Source organism: Rhamphochromis longiceps, linkage group LG12 (assembly GCF_057381845.1).
Source record: "Rhamphochromis longiceps isolate RC_006_pf linkage group LG12, R_longiceps_female_GT1.1, whole genome shotgun sequence".
In the NCBI taxonomy this organism is placed as follows: Eukaryota; Metazoa; Chordata; class Actinopteri; order Cichliformes; family Cichlidae; genus Rhamphochromis; species Rhamphochromis longiceps.
The window spans coordinates 37887666-37905004 of NC_140568.1; the positions used below are offsets into that span (position 1 = coordinate 37887666).

At 38.3% G+C, this 17339-nt stretch overlaps 1 protein-coding gene across 3 annotated transcripts in view; it reads left to right on the top strand.

The window, feature by feature from the left end:
* Nucleotides 1-6621: 6621 nt before the first annotated feature.
* Nucleotides 6622-17339, top strand: part of camsap1b (calmodulin regulated spectrin-associated protein 1b) — a 30843-nt gene continuing 20125 nt past the window's right edge. For 2 of the 3 annotated variants that reach the window (XM_085426229.1, XM_085426232.1), the window contains exons 1-3: nucleotides 6622-7052; nucleotides 8375-8540; nucleotides 14526-14788. In XM_085426229.1, coding sequence (XP_085282355.1) covers nucleotides 8375-8540; nucleotides 14526-14788 — 429 coding nt within the window. In that variant the 5' untranslated portion in view covers nucleotides 6622-7052. The remainder of the gene's footprint in view (nucleotides 7053-8374; nucleotides 8541-14525; nucleotides 14789-17339) is intronic. The other variant, XM_085426230.1, reaches the window with a different exon arrangement.

A 17339-nucleotide genomic window follows, 5' to 3' on the forward strand; every position in this document is an offset into this window, starting at 1 on the left:
CAAAACCAGCGGTTGACATCAGTGTCCACTTAAGGCATATGACATAGAGAAAGGCCTGTCTACCTGTCTTCACCAGTTGACAGAAGAGGGGAAAGATTTGTGGGTTGGGGGTCTATTATATAACTCACAAATATGCTTTGTGTTTATGTGCAGCGTTTGAAGACATGCTGGAGAATCCTCTGAACAGCACCCAGTGGATGAACGATCCCGAGACCGGCCCTGTCATGCTACAAATATCCAGAATCTTCCAGACCCTCAATCGCACATAGAGCCTCCTGGTGACGACCCCCCCCCCCCCCCCCCCCCATCCCGTGTATGACTGTGGCAGCTTCGTGTGTATGTGTTTGTGTGTTTGATCACACTGAGGCGTACGCTTGCATGTATGAATGTGTATGTATGAGCGTGGGAGAGACACAAGTATTGTTTTTTGCCTTTTAAAGACAAAGAGAGAGGAGTCAAAGTATGAATGAAGATGTTACAGATATAACTTATTTATAACAATACAGTAAAAACACTTATACAAAACAGATGTTAACATAAAGTTATTATTACAGTAATAATAATAATATAAATTGAGATTTAGTATATTGTTTTTACATTTTAATGATAACAATTTATAGGTATGACAGACATGATTTATTTTATATAATTTGTCCACGTGTAAAAATGACATCAGACATCAATTTAATGTTTACACTTCAACAAAAACTGTTTTCTATGTTTTGCAATATTTAAAAATCAACTGCAGTTTTCAGTGTCTCTTTAAAATGTTTCATCAGTGGTGAATGTGTGGAAGACTTCTGTCAGTATCACATCTTCTTTTTCTTCTCCCTCTGTTTTAATAAAAAATCAGTGCTTTATAACTGAGAGGAAAAAGTAGAGTCAAAGAGGATTTTTAAAAAGAAATCTTCATTGAACTTCTTCAAACATATTTATTTGACTTTCTTGCCTTTTAGAGCAAAACTGTACACTAAATCATGTCTCAGTCATGTTTTTACAAGAAGATTTTATATTAGGCCTGTGTGTGTTTACTGTCGATGTGCTCATGATTGTCATATTGTCATGTTGCTCTCGTCTGGCACTTCTTCACCTCTATGAATATCGCGTACTGCAGCACTAGTACAAGAAGAAAGAAGGGTTTGTGTGTTGTCTCAAAAGCATGTACTGGTAGCGAAGAAGTGAAGCTTATCACAAGGTGGTTGCCTTTTTAAACTTAAATTTGAATGATGAAGATGCATGCTCGCTTCATGCTTGAGAGGTGCGAGTGTCTTCAAACATATGTGGAAACAATAGAAGTTGACATGCAACCAATTTCTGTGTTTTGATTTGTTTTTTTGTTTTTTCCTTTTTTTTTTTCTTCCTTTTTGAGAGCAACAAACATTTATGCTGTCAAACCAAAATGTCACTGTATAACCTGCCTTGTCATTAGATGTACCCAGTGGAGAAAAACCCTGTATTTCTGTGCAATAGCAAGGACTTCTGTTGACCTGTATAGACATATATTTGAGTGTTAGAGATGTGTGAACTGCAATGGGTAGTGTGTTAATAATAGCCTTTGCATTGAGTACTTAAAGTCTCCAGATACATGAAGGAGAGCATTGCCTCTCCTTGTTGTACAAGAGATTTAAAGACAATATGGAGGGTGGTGTGTTTTGCCAAGTTTTTGAGTGTTTTTATTCAATATTTAAAATGTGGTGTTGATGTGACTTTTTGCTCAGGGAGGCTGAGATTGTTTTTCTAAACTTGTCGCTATGGCAAACCTCTGCTCTACCCCCTTCTAGTTTGGCATTTGAGAAATGGCTTTAACTAATCTGTGTAGAACTTTACCTATGAATAAGAGCACCACATCAAATGGTTTGGTAAATGCAATATTTGAAAATATTTAAATGTTTTTAGAGAAAATTGTCTGGTTGAACTATATATTACATTATTTATATCAAAGCCAAACTAGTAATATGTTCATATTTATAACATTTTTAGCAAACCTTGAAGCTAATCTACAAATGTGAAAAAATATAATGCTTCAAATGTTGTTTTTACAAACCATCATTAAAATGTGTTTATGGACTGGTAGGTCACAGTGTGATACAAAGTGATGCAGCATGTTTGAATTTATGGAAACCTTTCTGCACACTGTGCCCAATTGGAAATCTGTCATGGCCATCATGACCAGTTGTCTCACCACCTCCATGCTTTGCATTGGCATGAATACCAAACTATCTTTCCCTCTTAATATTCTGATACGAACATTGGGAGATTGTACGCTTTAGGAAGAAAAATGGCCACAGGAAATGCTGAAAACGGTCAGAAGGAACCCGAACGAACAAAGTGAATTTTATTGCTAAGGGGCAGTGAAGAGGGAGTTGTTGGAGTCTGATTATTGTTTCACCCAGCCCACGTGTCGGACTGTCCCAGATCAACAACCTATGCAATATGCTCACAGTCTGTTCGTTCAAGCAGCCTAATGGCTACTGGCATCTAAATCACTATTGCATTAAAATTATTTTTTGTGGTTGTATGTTGTGTTTTTGTTTCACAGATTCCATTCAGCAATGCCACATTGAAAATCAGTGCAGAATGCCGCCCATCTTTAGGTGGATGGAATTAGTTTACCTGTATACAGTACATTAAATTTAGTTACATTTATAAATATTGCTGTATTTTATTTTATCTAATATTATATATAATATAATATATTTTATCTAATATTTGTTCATTTTCCAGAGGCGGTGGTTTACGACACCAACTGTCTACCATCTATAATCCAGTTTTGAGTTCCCTCCCCAGACGCCTTAACGCCCACTCACATCCTGGGCCATCTGACCTCAGGAAATCGCATGATAAGGTGGGGCCAGGTTTCACAATGAGCTCACCCGAAACCCTGGCGGATTGGGACCCACACCCGTTTTCACACCTTGGCTCATGTGATTAGAGGATCATCAGGGGGTCCTTTTGTCCCTCTTTGGGGGGAAACTCCCACTGGGTTTAAATCTGGGACTCCACCATTTGACCCTTAGAGCTGAAGAAGCTTCTCGGATGAGAGGTGAAACGTCTTCAAGCAACTTAAAGAAATCCAGATGCTTTTCTTTGCAAGCTCCTTTGACTTGTTCATTTGCTTTTATCTCAGCCTATTTTTAATGTATTCACAATGAAAGTACAATAAAACTTTCTTTAAACCGACCAACTTATAAAATTATATATACAATTATTAAAATTAAAAGGTCGCCTATAGAACTTAGTTGCGTTATGGTGTATGGTAGCAGGACAGGACGCCACTCAGGGTTAACGCAGGGAGACAGAAAGCCGCCACTCTTACATTTATAATTTAGAGTTACGTGTACTGTATGCTTTTGGACACCTATCCATTTTATGGCAAACTGGTCAGGTATCCAGAAATGCACTCGAATCAAAACAGACAAAAACAGAACTATAGGTTATTTGATTTATGGTTCTTTTATTGGTGTTTTACAATTTGAATATTTTGACCATTTTTTGTATTTGTTCTTCAATTGGGCAATTAAATTTAGTTCAAATTTATTTATATAACTCCAAATTCGAAAAAAAGTGTCTACAGTATTAAGGTAAAAAACAAACAAACAACAATTTGGCAATCTCCTATGAGCGACTAGGCGACGGTGGGAAAGAAAAACTCTCCTTTAACAGAAAGAAACCTCTGGCAGAGCCAGGCTCAGAGAGGGGCAGACATTTGCTGCAACTGTTTTGTATGTGAGGTGACACTTCTAAATTTTTCCAATTTGTTTACGAGTGAGGGGAGAGGGTAGCAGGAGATCGAGAGACAGTTTGGTCGTGCGACTGCAGTGATGTGGACACTGTACTGGTCCATCATGGTAAAAAGATAGCTGACTGTAAAAGCGAAGCTGTTGATTTATCAGTTGATATATGTCCCTACTCTCACCTATAGTCATGAGCTCTGGGCTTTGACCAAAAGAATGAGATCACGGATACAAGTGTGGGAAATAAGCTCTCTCTGAAGGGTGTCAGGTATCTCCCTTAGAGATAGGGTGAGGCGCTCGGCCATTCAGGATGGGCTCAGAGTAGAACTGCCACTCATCCAAAGGATGTGGTTTGAGCATCGGAGAAGAATACCTCTTGGGTGCCTCTTAGGTGAGGTGTTCTGGACTTGTCCCACTGGGACACACCCTGGGGCAGATGCAGAACATGCTGGAGAGATTATATCTCTCGGCTGGTCTGGGAACATCTTGGTCTTCCCTGAATCAGGTGGCTGGGGAGAGTGAAGTCTGGGCTGCTCTGCTTAGGCTACTGCCCCTGTGACCCTACCCCAGATAAGCAGAAGAATAATATTTTATATAATCATTCCAGAATTGTAACTGGCCTTTATTCCATTGATTTTTTTTATCTTTTGCATAAATCTTTCCAGGTTTTTCTAATCCAGTAATACATAGACTGGAGGATCATTCATGATGATCCATCTCCATCGCATTGGTAATTAATAGTTTAATCTGAGTTTCGTAATACGAAGATTGCTCTAGATGGTCAACATTCTAGTTTGTCTTTTTCTTCTTTGGGCATAATTGATATAACTGCTTTGCTCCATGAGGGGCCATTTTTTTAATCCTTTAGTTTTGTATTGAAGGCCAAAAACAAGCCTTAGCTCAGTTCAAACTGAGTTTTTCAGTTTTCTCAAACTCAGTTTGAAAAACCTCAAACCACTCAAAAGGAAAACCATCTGGGCCACCTGACTTGTTTGCTTTAAGCCTGGAGATGGCGCTGTTTAGCTGCAGCTGTAAATAGTTGATTTTGTTGTTCAGTTATGGCAAATAAGTTGGCGTGAATTCAGGGACTTGCCAAATTGTGGCTCACTGTCTATGTGTGGTTGTTTTTTTTTTAATAGACAGTGTTATACAGTCTTTATTTTTGAGATTTCTTTTGCTAGTATTGTACCTGGTTTTGACCTTGATTCATAGAAACACTATGAATACTTTATTTTTGACATCAAGATTGAATTTTGCCTGCTCAGTTAAACGTTTCTTATCCCAGGAACATGTTAGCATGTTTTTCAGCAAGTTGTCTAAAAGAAATGTTCCGAACAAACACAGATCACAAACAACAGATAAGCATAAAAACAACATAATAAATAATAACAAAGAATAGAATTCATCCCACATTATGTAGAATATAAAAAAAACAACTAGCTGTTTATCTGCTGGAGAAAAGTTGCTTTTATACCAAGTTGTTCTTCACAGTAGACAGACCATTTAATAATTTGATGGAGTGAGTTTTTGTTCTTTACAGATAAATATCCAAACTATGTCGTCAGTGAAAGCAAGACAAAAATCAAACCATCACTGTTCTTTTCAGTATGGAAATAACATGACAGACACAGGGGCCCTTTTTAGCTCACAACTTCACAGTTTGCTTCAAAGTTCAGTTTGGAATCAATAATCAGAGATATTTATAACGGTGAATTCATTCCACTGTCTGACCCTTAATGGCTGTAACCTGTTGTTTATGAGTATGTGTTCTAAAATCAATCCTCATATCTTTTGTCTTAGATATGTTTCATCGAGAATTGGGCCATGACTGGTGTCTTTGTCCAGCAGCCAACTATTAATGTTCCTGCTTTGACACATATTTGTATACAGGATAAATACTAAGGGTAAAAGCACACATCCCTGTGGGCAGCCAATTGACAATCAAACTTGATTAGAAAGAATTGCATTTATCTGGACTCTTTGAGTCCTGCTAGACAAACAAACAAACAAAATCCCCCAAGACTCCAGCAAAATGTTTTTATTTGGGTTAAATTGTTCTAAAAGCTTTCTGATTAAAATATGAGGATGGATTGTGTTAAAAGCCAAAGAGAGCCAAAAAAGTACTTGAGCACGAGAATCCAGTTAGGTTCAACAAAGGTCACTGTGGGATCTTCTACTCCATTATGTGGCCTGTAATGCTGGCATGCAAACTGCATGGAGTCAACTACATGTTCAGTTTTTCTTAAAATCTCTGACTTTTGAGTTTTTGAGTATTTCCACCATAAATGATATATGAATAAACATTCTGAAATGATTTACAGTTTTAGATTTCGAACCAGGAGCTAAAACTGCGTCTTTCTTTCATTAGTTATATAAATACATATTAAATATGTAATGAAAGTGGGAAGTGTGAAGGACAGTGCTTCTTCAGTTTTAACTTTGAGGAACAGTTACGGATATTACGCAAGCTCTACAAAATCATTCCAAATCTTCAAATTCATATACCATCTTTCACTATTAGATGCCATCATTGGTCAAGACCGCAAGGACAAAACAGGACTAAAGTACAAAAGAAAAAATGTATACATATATTAACGCAAGTGCATGTTGAAATATTAGTTTTTAAGAGAAATTAAATTGACGTTCTTGTGGGTTAATTAAATAGACATATCAGAGAAAAAAATTGATTAACATTATTTAAACAGGTTCTTTAGGAAGTCGTGTTACAAAAATGCAGTGCGCATGAATCCAGTTAAAAATAAGATATTTTTAAAAAGTAATATTAATAGTAAAAAGCATCTGTGATGCAAGGCGGGATTTCAGTTTCCAGTATTACGAGTATAGTCTGGAAGCTAATCACGCATGCGCATTGTGCGCGTTTGGGAAGGCTGGGATAATAATTGCATTTCTATGGGCAGAGCGCGAAGACACTGCTGATCCTCGCTGCATTGCTCGAGCCCCAAACGTATGCTTATTTTTTATCTAACATGGAGGGTTTAACACTGAGGTAGATTTCCAGCCTTAAGACCCGCGTACGCTGTACTTTTTTACTGGTGAGCCTCCCGTTTTCTCCCTGTGTTGTTTCGGCCCAAAGTCTGCCGTGGAGCGGTTGTCACACAGGCCGCGGATCGGTTCTTGTTGTTGGGAGGGGACCACACTGACTCGCCTCCAAGCTAGCATTATTAGCTGGCTATAATGCGTCGCTGCCGCTGGTGTGTTTTCTATATAGCAGGCTCCTGTTTATTGAGACAGGTCCTTGGTTAACCGTTTACCCGACGGAACGAAAGTGTGACTTGGACTTACACCACACCTTTCAAGGTAATGTCTTGCCAGCTAGCTAACGTCATTCATGGGACCATTGAGTGGTCCTGCTGTACAGCACACACTAGCAAGCTAGCGGTTAGCTGGTGATAGTTAGCTGCTTTGCGTTTCATTGCATGGCCGCTTAGTAGACCAAATGTTAAGAAAATCTTTACTGTTTCAGCTAACGGTTGATCCCGTTAATAACGTTATCGTAACGTTAGCCTGCTAACGTATTAAAGTATGTTAACATTAGTTATGGCCTTGCAGCGTTTACAGTACTGTTGTGGGCCGTTAATGTAAATGAAATTGTTACAGGTTTGTTTATTATTATTATTAATATTTTTACAGGTAATGCGATAACTTAAACTCATGACCAAAGAGAACTTTAGATTTCTGACAAACGGAAAAAATCCGTTAGAACTCATGTGTGATAAGCAGGTGTGCACTAGTTTTCTGTCAAAACCATACTAAATTTAGTCAGTATCCTTCTATTAACCTATTAATGTAATTAGTATTGCCTTTTAGGCTGTTGACAGGATAAGACAGTCAGAACCTGTCGAACCGTTGTCCAAGTAAAAGGTGAACACCTATATGACAAAGAAGTTAAAAGTGAAACTGCTGTGATTTTGATCTAACTAATCAGAAAACACAAGTCTGCTTGGCTGACTGACATTGATAATTTGTAAGTTTGTATTTGAGGTGGAATACATTTTGTCTAAAGTTGGCAACTGCTACTAGAGTTGTGTTGCACAGTGTAGACGTGAGTATCAAATTTCTAAACTATGACAAAGATTGATCACATTCCTTTTGTCTACATGTACTTGTTGCAAGTAAACTTACTGTGATCACAAAGGTTAAACCAACATCATATCCTTTGCTTTGCAGTTGTGCAATAGTACAGTCAACTGTCTGCTTGTCAAAATGTACATAATGATCATAAAGATTCATTCTTGCAGTCACCATGACTTCAGTTCAAGGTGATTTAAGAAATAGTTGCTGCTTGGAAATCTCAAGTCTATTGTCTACTGTTTGACATCATGAGTGACTGCGAAATGCCTCTTTGACACTTGTGTCTCAATGACCACATGTAATTCTAATGGGTCACTAAAGGAAGGAAATAAAAAAACAACATATTCTGTTGATAAGCAACAAACATTGTAGTCAGTGAGATTTCAGTTAAATATGTATCAGAAAATCACTTATGAGTCATTTTAAAGGAATTTGTCACTTGGCAAATCATGCCTGGCTAATATCATATTATTTGGCATTGGCTCTTACTCAGCATAATGTCCTGTATAATTTTATCTTTAACAATGTGCTTGTTTTTTTTGTTAAAGATGGATGTTGATTTGTGTGCTGGCGGGGACAGTACTAAGAGAACAGTAGAACTGGCCGGGGTTGCAGAAGGCACAATGGACGTTGTACCTTTGGAGATGTATGACTCCGCCAGAGCAAAAATAGCAGCCAACCTACGGTGGCTGTTTGCCAAAGCCTACGGTATTGGTAAGTAATTTTACTTGCATTCATGCTACACAAATGTCATGTCTCACAGTTACTTCAGATGTTGTTGTTGGCACATTGTGTTTACTGCTCTCTACAGTGATAGTCAGCAGATTGTGTTGCGCTCCAGCAGCGAAACTTTGACAGCAAAAACCCAAGAGGAAGAAATACTTGTGTCTGTGCTCTTGAGCCAAAATTGTTTCCCCCCCATGGCACTTGGCAACCGAACTCCCATACTGACTCACCAGATCCTTCCATTCTTGTAGGGCGGCCAGTGAGAATGAGCCCAAATCGGCCTGAGTGACAGGCACTAAGGATTAGGCTATATCTGTTTGACTGTAGTCAGAGCATGGAAAATACTGATCTGCACTGCCAGTCACTTGCACTGCCTGTTGAGATTGTATCGGCATTAGTAACTTTGTCAGATAGGGGCAGGTTTTCCTGCTTTGTCTGTGGTTGCTTTTTCCAAGAGTGGAATACATTTTAAGGGTGAAATGAGTTATGTGAAATTTAAGGTAAGCATTTTAGGATCTGTTTTAGTGAAGTTGTGGAACTAGGACCCTTTTAAAAAAGTCCTACTGTTTACCTTTAGTACAGTTGATATCCTTTCACGATATGTGCATATTTTATGTTAGGTGGCAAAAGGAATTATGGAGACATTGTTATATAAAATCTTCTGCAATTTATTTCACAAAGACTACATTTGAGTCAACCACTGTCTGCTGAGCTTTGATACATAACTGTTGCATGTGCACCGCACTGTTCTGACGATATTGTAAACAATTGAATTGCAGCTGCTCTTCTGTGCTAAAGTTCTCCGTCAAACATACTTTTCTGCAATATGTTTTGTATAGAAAAAAGTTTTCATGTTGGAGCTAAGGGTGGGTGATACAATCTCTAAATTATATTACGATGTTTCAAAGAAATTGCAGTGATGATATTTATGATACAAAATAAAAATACTGAACATTTTATCTAAAATTGTAACTTGCAGACAGTAGAATTTGTTGGTGCAAACAAAACAAAGGACATTTTCCATCCCTTTTTTTCCCCAATGAACTACTGTCATTGATGACAGACTACCTAATTAGACCTGTGAATCTGTTGCCTCAAGATTCCAACAGCAGCAGCACCAGTATTATAGAGATCAATAGTTGTGACACAGCCTATGTAAAATGTGATCACAAATGTAGTGTAGGTAGCATTTTTCCTGGAAACCTTAAGTAAAAGTAGAACATACTGCTTAACACTTAAGTATAACAATAACTTAACTGGTTTAATCTTGTAATTCTTTAGGAGCCTGCAAAAATATTTTCACATAATAATTAAACTGAAAAATGCTTGGATGTTATGTCTTGGGTTGAGCTTTGTAATCCCACTTTTACCACTATTTGGATTGGCATCATGTCCTTGGCCGCTCGTTATGTAACCGTGTCAGTAATTGAGTGATTTCAAGCCACCATTTTGCTCTTCCTGTCATATGGAGCAAAACTAGCAAGCGCTCCAGTAATACGTAGTTGCGTGATTTGTTTACGTTTTGGTTGCAACTGATGACTGGTCACGTGCCTTCCTAGCTCGGTTGTACTTGACAGTTTTTTTTTGTTTGTTTTTTTTTATCCTCCCCACAAGTAGTTAAACAAGTTTCTTGCATATTTCGCATAGTGTTGTGCTTGGGGTTAAAGGTTGTTGATGTAGCTTAGTCTGTAGGTACTAAATTGTCAAGCCTGACACACTGGTCTGGCTGTCTAACATGTCTGGATTGTCTTGTTTTGCATGCTAGGGAATGTGCACGCAAGAGATTCCTATGCCGTTGATATTAAAATATGACACTTTTATATCATGGAAAATCTATGCCACATTAACTTGGTGGGTATGATGTGAAATCCCTTAAGTTAAGTGAGAGCTCACCAATATATGAATTTACAGGAGAGAGTTACAGAAATGCTATGGAACCCTTTTAGTAAGAGATGACTTTAAGGTAAACTGGACCCACTGGTTGCAGTGGGGATATCTACACTTTACACTTACATGAGTTGCTCATACATGATTTTGTGCTTCTACTAATGCTTGAGGAAGTTTGGAAATGTGGTGACTTTCATGCAGTCTATGCACCACATTGCTTGGTGACTCTACTTTGTATCAGTGTTTAATCTAAGCATGCAGCCCACTTTTTATCAGAAATCTTTTAACGGCTCAACGGTTAAATGTGAATGCTCCAGTAGTTGGGTCTCTTGTGGGGAAAAAAAAGTGTTGCATTGAAACCTTTGTTGGAAACACACGTCATGAAACATTACAGTCATGTTGTCCAGTTTTTCTATTTTCTTACTTAACTCCAGTAAATCCAAGGAGAAACTATAATATGTGAATGTTGCCTTAATTTCTCTCAAAGAAGCTTTATTGGATTGGTAAAAGTTTTACCAACAGAAATGATTTTCACTTTTTGGTGCTTGGTTAGTCACCAGTGCCTGACAGCATTTCACAAGTTGGTTCACTAAAGACATCTTTGAAGGACTGCTAGTTACCTTTTTTTATGTGCTGCAGGGTGTTTCCTTATCATAGTGGTTGAAGTTGGTTATATATAATATAAACCTCAGCTATCTGATTCATAAATCCCTCCATTCACTGCTTTGTGTGTGTGTGCTGGCTCAGTTTAGTCTCTGACCATTATTTCAGAGGCTTATTACAAGCTTTCCTTTGTATTTTGTGGTCTCTTTATATTTGTGGTCATTACTCAGATTTCCTAATGCCAGTGGTGCATTCATTCTAAACAAATGACAGCAAGATTGGATTCAAAGGTAATCTGGGTTATGGATGGAAAACTATTGTCTCCATTGCCTGTTTTTTAAGGCCAGCATTTTGCTCTAAAGCCCTCTTTGTTTAAGGTTCATTACTAAGGCTCATACTTTTGTCTGAGTTCATATCAAGGCTTGTAGGAGTCTGCTCTGTCATTTCGCTGTCTGTCATCATAGGCCTTGGCTAACGATGCAGTCTGAAAGATGGTGCTTAAAATCCACTTCCTAAGGACAAAAATGATGCACCACACACAAACTTGGGTGGAGATCCTTTTCTGTTACAATGGAAAGTGTAAAGCAGCCCAGTGCTTTGGTGGCCCAGAAGGAGGGAACTCTCAGCTGCAGTCACAATTGCCTTTTCCCATGGGGACTCAATAAATTAGGGCCATTTTATTTTCACCCTATGGCTCATCTGGTCTTTGCTACAGTGTACTCTTGTTTGCTTGGCTTGTTCACTGGCTGACGGAGAGAAACAGCCTAAAGAGCTGTGATGTAATTTCATTGTAAAGAGTATAACAATCTTTGGATGTTGGGGTCATCTAGTTTTCATCTAGTTTGTTTTCACCTGTCTGGTTCCCCTCCTCCTTGCACAAGGTTGTATTTGTCAATATGGTCTCCTGTCCTTACTACCCTCTATGTTTGCCACAGCTGCTGGCAACATGCGTGTCAGACAGCCAGACACAACACCAGCGAGGGTTAGAACTTGTGATGGCTGCATGCACAGTACTGGTTCTTGCCCATGTTTGCTTGTGCTGACCATGGTATAGTCCTGGTCCTGGTTGGCTGACTTTGCTGGGTCTTGTTGCCAGGCCAGGTTCTCCAGCTCCACCCCATCCCAGTTAGTAAATTTGTCAGCCTGGCTCTGGGTAATAGGAACACAGGGGGGCAGCTGCCACATGACATCAGTGTCTGTTGAATGTATTCAAACGTGAAGACTCGCCCTGACCAGACCCTTTTGTTTTCACACACAGTTACTCCAATGTTACTGTTTGTTTATATACTCAAACACTGCTCTTTAGGAATGATCAAAACTGCTGGGTGTTTGGTGTAATAGATTATTGTTGTGCAATGACGTCTTCATTTCTTATGGGGGTTGGCAGCATGTTGGCCTGTGTTTCAGTGATGCATGCAGAATACCGATTACAGGATCGATATGATCTGAGCAGCTACTGAAATAAGGGCGGGATGGCAAATATATTAAATCTGCGATTTTAAATGTAATACTTCTTTGCAGTTTATTTTTACACAACAACAAATGTTCATCATGTTCTGGGCAGGATACCAGATATGTAAACTACTATATTAGTGGACAAATACAGCAGCTATTGTTGTTTTTTTCTTTCAAGTGCCTTATATCACTATATCATAGCCCTGATGAACTTATACCACCTTCTTACTCATTGTTATAGTTGTATGAATCAAATAGATGACTACAAGACAACAGGTAACAGCTCACAACTAATGTTCAACTAACAGGACAAACATTGTGGCACAAACTGTTTTATTTTTAAAATTATACCATTGAACAGCATGCTGAAAAATGTTAGCTAGGAAGGGGCCAAGAACAGAGAGGAAATTCACCAACATAACTTGCGATTGCTGTTTAGCTTCTTTAGCTTTATTTCTATTGCTTCTGATTGGTCTGACTGGAGCTCAGGTAACTAGCAGGGCCGGTGGGTCTTTTTACCTAGAGACAAAATGATTTTTTCTAGGTTTGGGACAAAAAGTTCAAAATAGGTTTTAAAGCTGCATTTCCCATTTCCCTGTGATACAAGTTTTTGGTCATATTTCTACATTATCAGATTTGATGCATGAGAACAAAAGCTCCTAATTACTTCATAAGTTTCATCACCAAATGACAAGACGGTGAGAGGTTGTGTGAAGTCAGGGTGTGTACTCAGGGAGGGGCAGAAACAAATTTAACATCACAAGAGAGGAGAGTAGAAAAGAAATATTTTGCATTTGGATGCAATTTAGGAACCCCCAACCTGTGATGTTAAGTAAAATAATCAAGTCCTCATTATAATTAAAATTTCCTCAAGTCTGTAGGGGTTCTTTTTTGGAATCAGTATTCAGGCACACATTTTTTACAGTCAATATAGTAATAAATTAGTCATTTATATTGGTTATCTCCGCAAAAATTCTCTTATTCTTGACCATTGGAAAAGAAATTGGAAAAGAAAGCCTGCATCTGATGTTTTCTAAACTTACAGCTTTATACATGATAAGTCTATTGTGTCGATTGTTTATTAAGGAATTATTTTTTCCTTAAAATTTTATTGAATTTACATTCTTCTCAAAGGCTCTGTACATATGTACCATGCCTGCTTTTACAGTTCATCTTTTGCGCTTGGTACTTCATCATCCACTAAACCAGTTGCTAGAAGCTATCCACCATCCAGTTTTTGTGAATAGGAGATTGCTGACGAGTGGCTCCCTTTATCCTGTCAGTCAGTGCAGAGGCTAAGAACACAACACACACACACACACACACACACACACACACACACAGCTCATGCCGTATTACTGGGGCTCAGACAGCGTTAAGAACAGATTTTACAGAACAGGGTCATTTCAATCATGCTCCTGTTCTGTTTTGAATTTGGACAGGTTTGCACATGCCTTTACACCCATTTTATTCCTGTGTCTGGTTTACCTTACAGTAAAAATGTAGTTTGTGCATGCCTCGAGAGAGCCGCTTTGTCTCATGCCCATATATGGCTGTGGTTTCTGTTTTTGAGAATGACTTCATATTCAAAGCAACAGAATTGTCTCTGTAGGTCAACTGGGTTTTTTTGTGGGTTTCGGGGGGGGGGGGGGAAGGTCCACAGTGTCACCTGAGAAGTCTCACTGAGGTCTTGGCTTATCAAGGATCTGTTTCCCTGATACGCTCCTGAGGAAATGCTTTGTAACTTGCAATTACAAAAGTTCATGTTTGCTACAAGTAAACTAATAGTGGTATGGAACAAATATTACATGGAAAGCACTGGGCTTTGTCACATTACTGTAGCCTGTAGATGAGGCAGTCAGAGCTGTGGCTGCTTTTTTATGTAGTATTTTGTATGTTATCTTAACCAGCTTTTGTATGTCTTCAGTCCATGTATAGTTTGATCTAGTGTTAACCTCACATACTGCTTCAGGATGTTTCCTGTATTTTGGGCACTGACTTCCCCCTCAAACACTCTCTCCATTGCAGACCATATTCCAGAGGACTTAAGGGACCCGTTCTATACAGACCAGTATGACCAGGAACACATCAAGCCACCTGTCATTCGTCTGCTGCTGTCCTGTGAGCTTTACTGCCGTGTGTGTGCCCTCATCCTCAAAACTGAGCAGGCAGTGTCTCTTCAGTCCCACATGTCTGTCATCCAAGCTCTGTCCAGGAAGGGCATTTATGTGGTGGAGAGTGATGACACACCCGTTACAGAGGGGGACCTGGCCTGTATGCCGATCAAAATGGTGAGTGCAAAATCCTCTCAAATTTTGCAGTATTTTGTGGCAATAACACCTAATATTGTCACCTGCCTGTCTAGTGAGTCTCCTGTCCAGTCGATGGACAGTTAGTAGTACTGGTTCTGCTTTGACACATGGTAAACTGGTGTAGCAGTACGTAAGGAAGGCCTCCACCTGCTGCATGTTCTTGTTAGATTGGCCCTCCACCTTGTGGTAGATCTCCAAAGCCTAAAGTAAACTATCTTCTCTCCTGAAAGCCAGTAAGGAAACACGAAATTGGAAGGGCAGGGGCTAGCAGGTTAGTGATGAATGAATTTGTGGAAAAATAAGTTTGGGAGCTGATTTGTTATTTTCACATGTAGCTGCTGCTTGGGTTTGAAATTAAAACGTACTATAATACTGGTATGTTAATGCTTTTATTGATCAGCTGACACATGCAGTCTCATATAGGCCGTGAAACTGTAATAGCAATTACAAAGTGTATCTCAGCAGCACAGATTGTCTATCAGGGGATGAGCTCTTCCTGCTTCAGATGCATTATCTTTCTTCAGTGAAGTCAGTGAAAGTTAGTAGTCCGTTTATTATTATCCAGCAATACCAGCAAACCTAAAAACATCTGTCAGTGCACATAAAACCAAAAACATTTGCAGATTCTTTACATTATCCACTTTGTAAAGAGTTTTAAGCATGCTTTGCTTTTAGTACAGTGTCCAGAATATTTGAATATTTCCTGCATCATATCTATTCAAATGGATAAGTGACATTTGACTGCTGGCATGCAAGGTGTGTATGGGGTTACCGTGAAAGGTGTGGGTGTGATTTTTTTTTTTTTTTTTTTTTTTTTTTCCCCCCCCCCTTCATTGTGCAAAGGTGTTGTTGTCCTTAATCTGTCTTGAAAGAGTTTAGCCACAGTTAATTTAATTAACACAAACACTTATTTCATACTATATATGCTTTTGTAATGAGTCTTTTTCCACTACTCACAGGTTACTCATATCTTTACTAACAGTTTGCTCTTTTTACACAAGTTAAAAGATAAACATCATTGTGATGTTAAAAGATGATACCACAGTATCAGATAAACCACCGTGTGTTTTTTATGTAAATACAACAGGAGGCAGAGGTTAGTTGTCAGTAATTATTATTACTGATGAGCTTACTCTTTTCTACTGGTTGTTATTGATAACACTGTAGATATTTTGGTTACTAAATCTGAAAGAAGTTGGTTATTTTAGAATTATCCAAAAGCAGAGTTGGGTATAATCAAATTAATAATTTGGCCAAATCCCGCAACAGTGTCAGACACGGCAATTTTAATCACAGTTTAATTGGCACTCCTGCACAGTGTAATCCTGCAACTCTTTGGTCATTGAATTGGCCACTAGTTTAACACAAAGGTCCCCATTCACTTCTTAACTGACAATACGTATAAATATGTTTATTTAAATAATATGGCTACAACTTGTGTTGATAAAAGCAGAGTGAAGCAGCACCAGTTTAAACATTTTCAAATATGAAATTCCACCATTGGTATAAATGAATAATTTGCACTGGTTACATTGTTTTGTTTTTTAATTTTATTTGAATCATTCTAAAGTATACCTGGAAATATAGAAGTTAGAGATAATTCTGGTCTTTGAAACAGAAATTGACATTAGGTAATCTTTGTCAATAACCAACACTAACTGATGCAGTTATCTCATATTCAGTAAATTTGTGGCCTTGTGTATGTTCAGTGTCGAGGTTAAACATCAGCTTTGATTAACGTATTTTTAATGCGCTGCTTTTTTAGTGGCCTCTAAACACTTTATATATTCTCTGAGGAAGAAATGTATTCCTTACATGCAAACTTTTGAGGTAGGCCTTTCTAATACCTCTGAATGAAGCATGCTGTAAAATTTGTAATGTATTTGTTTGCTGAGAGGTCATTTGACTCTTACTCCATACACAAATCCTAAATTAGAAAGCCTGGGTTAACAGGTAAAGTTAATGACCTCTACTGCGATACTCGTTATCTAGGAAAGCAGTTTTAGGTTTTGGTGATCCAGCTAACACAAAAAAGCCTGGCTATGGTGAATTTGATTTGTAGTACATCCCTTTGACACATATTTTAACAAGTAAACTTTAATTAAATGTACATAAATCAAACATAATGTGTGATAGCTCAAGTTGACGTGAGCAACTAAGGAGTAAGAGAGATGCACTATGATTTTTTTATTTTTTATTCATTTTTTGCATTTGAATGGCGGTCCCTGTTCTCAATAAAGTGTTATTGGTCAGTTTTCCAATCACTGCTGCAATCATATGCAAAAGCAACATACTTTTAAAATGACTCTCCGCTGGATCATTAAAAATAGAAATCCTGCTAAATAAACTGATCTCTGTGCTCCCTAAGAGTGGGGGGCATTAGCATTAAGAGGTTTGCTCTTGTGTTAATACCTTGTTGAAATGAATTTATTGTGTCTGGTATTTTTCTCACCTTCATTTTCATCCATCTGTTGGAAAAGCTCCCTAAACGCTCAGTTTAAATGCTTATCCAGCCTAGCTGTCCTCCCTT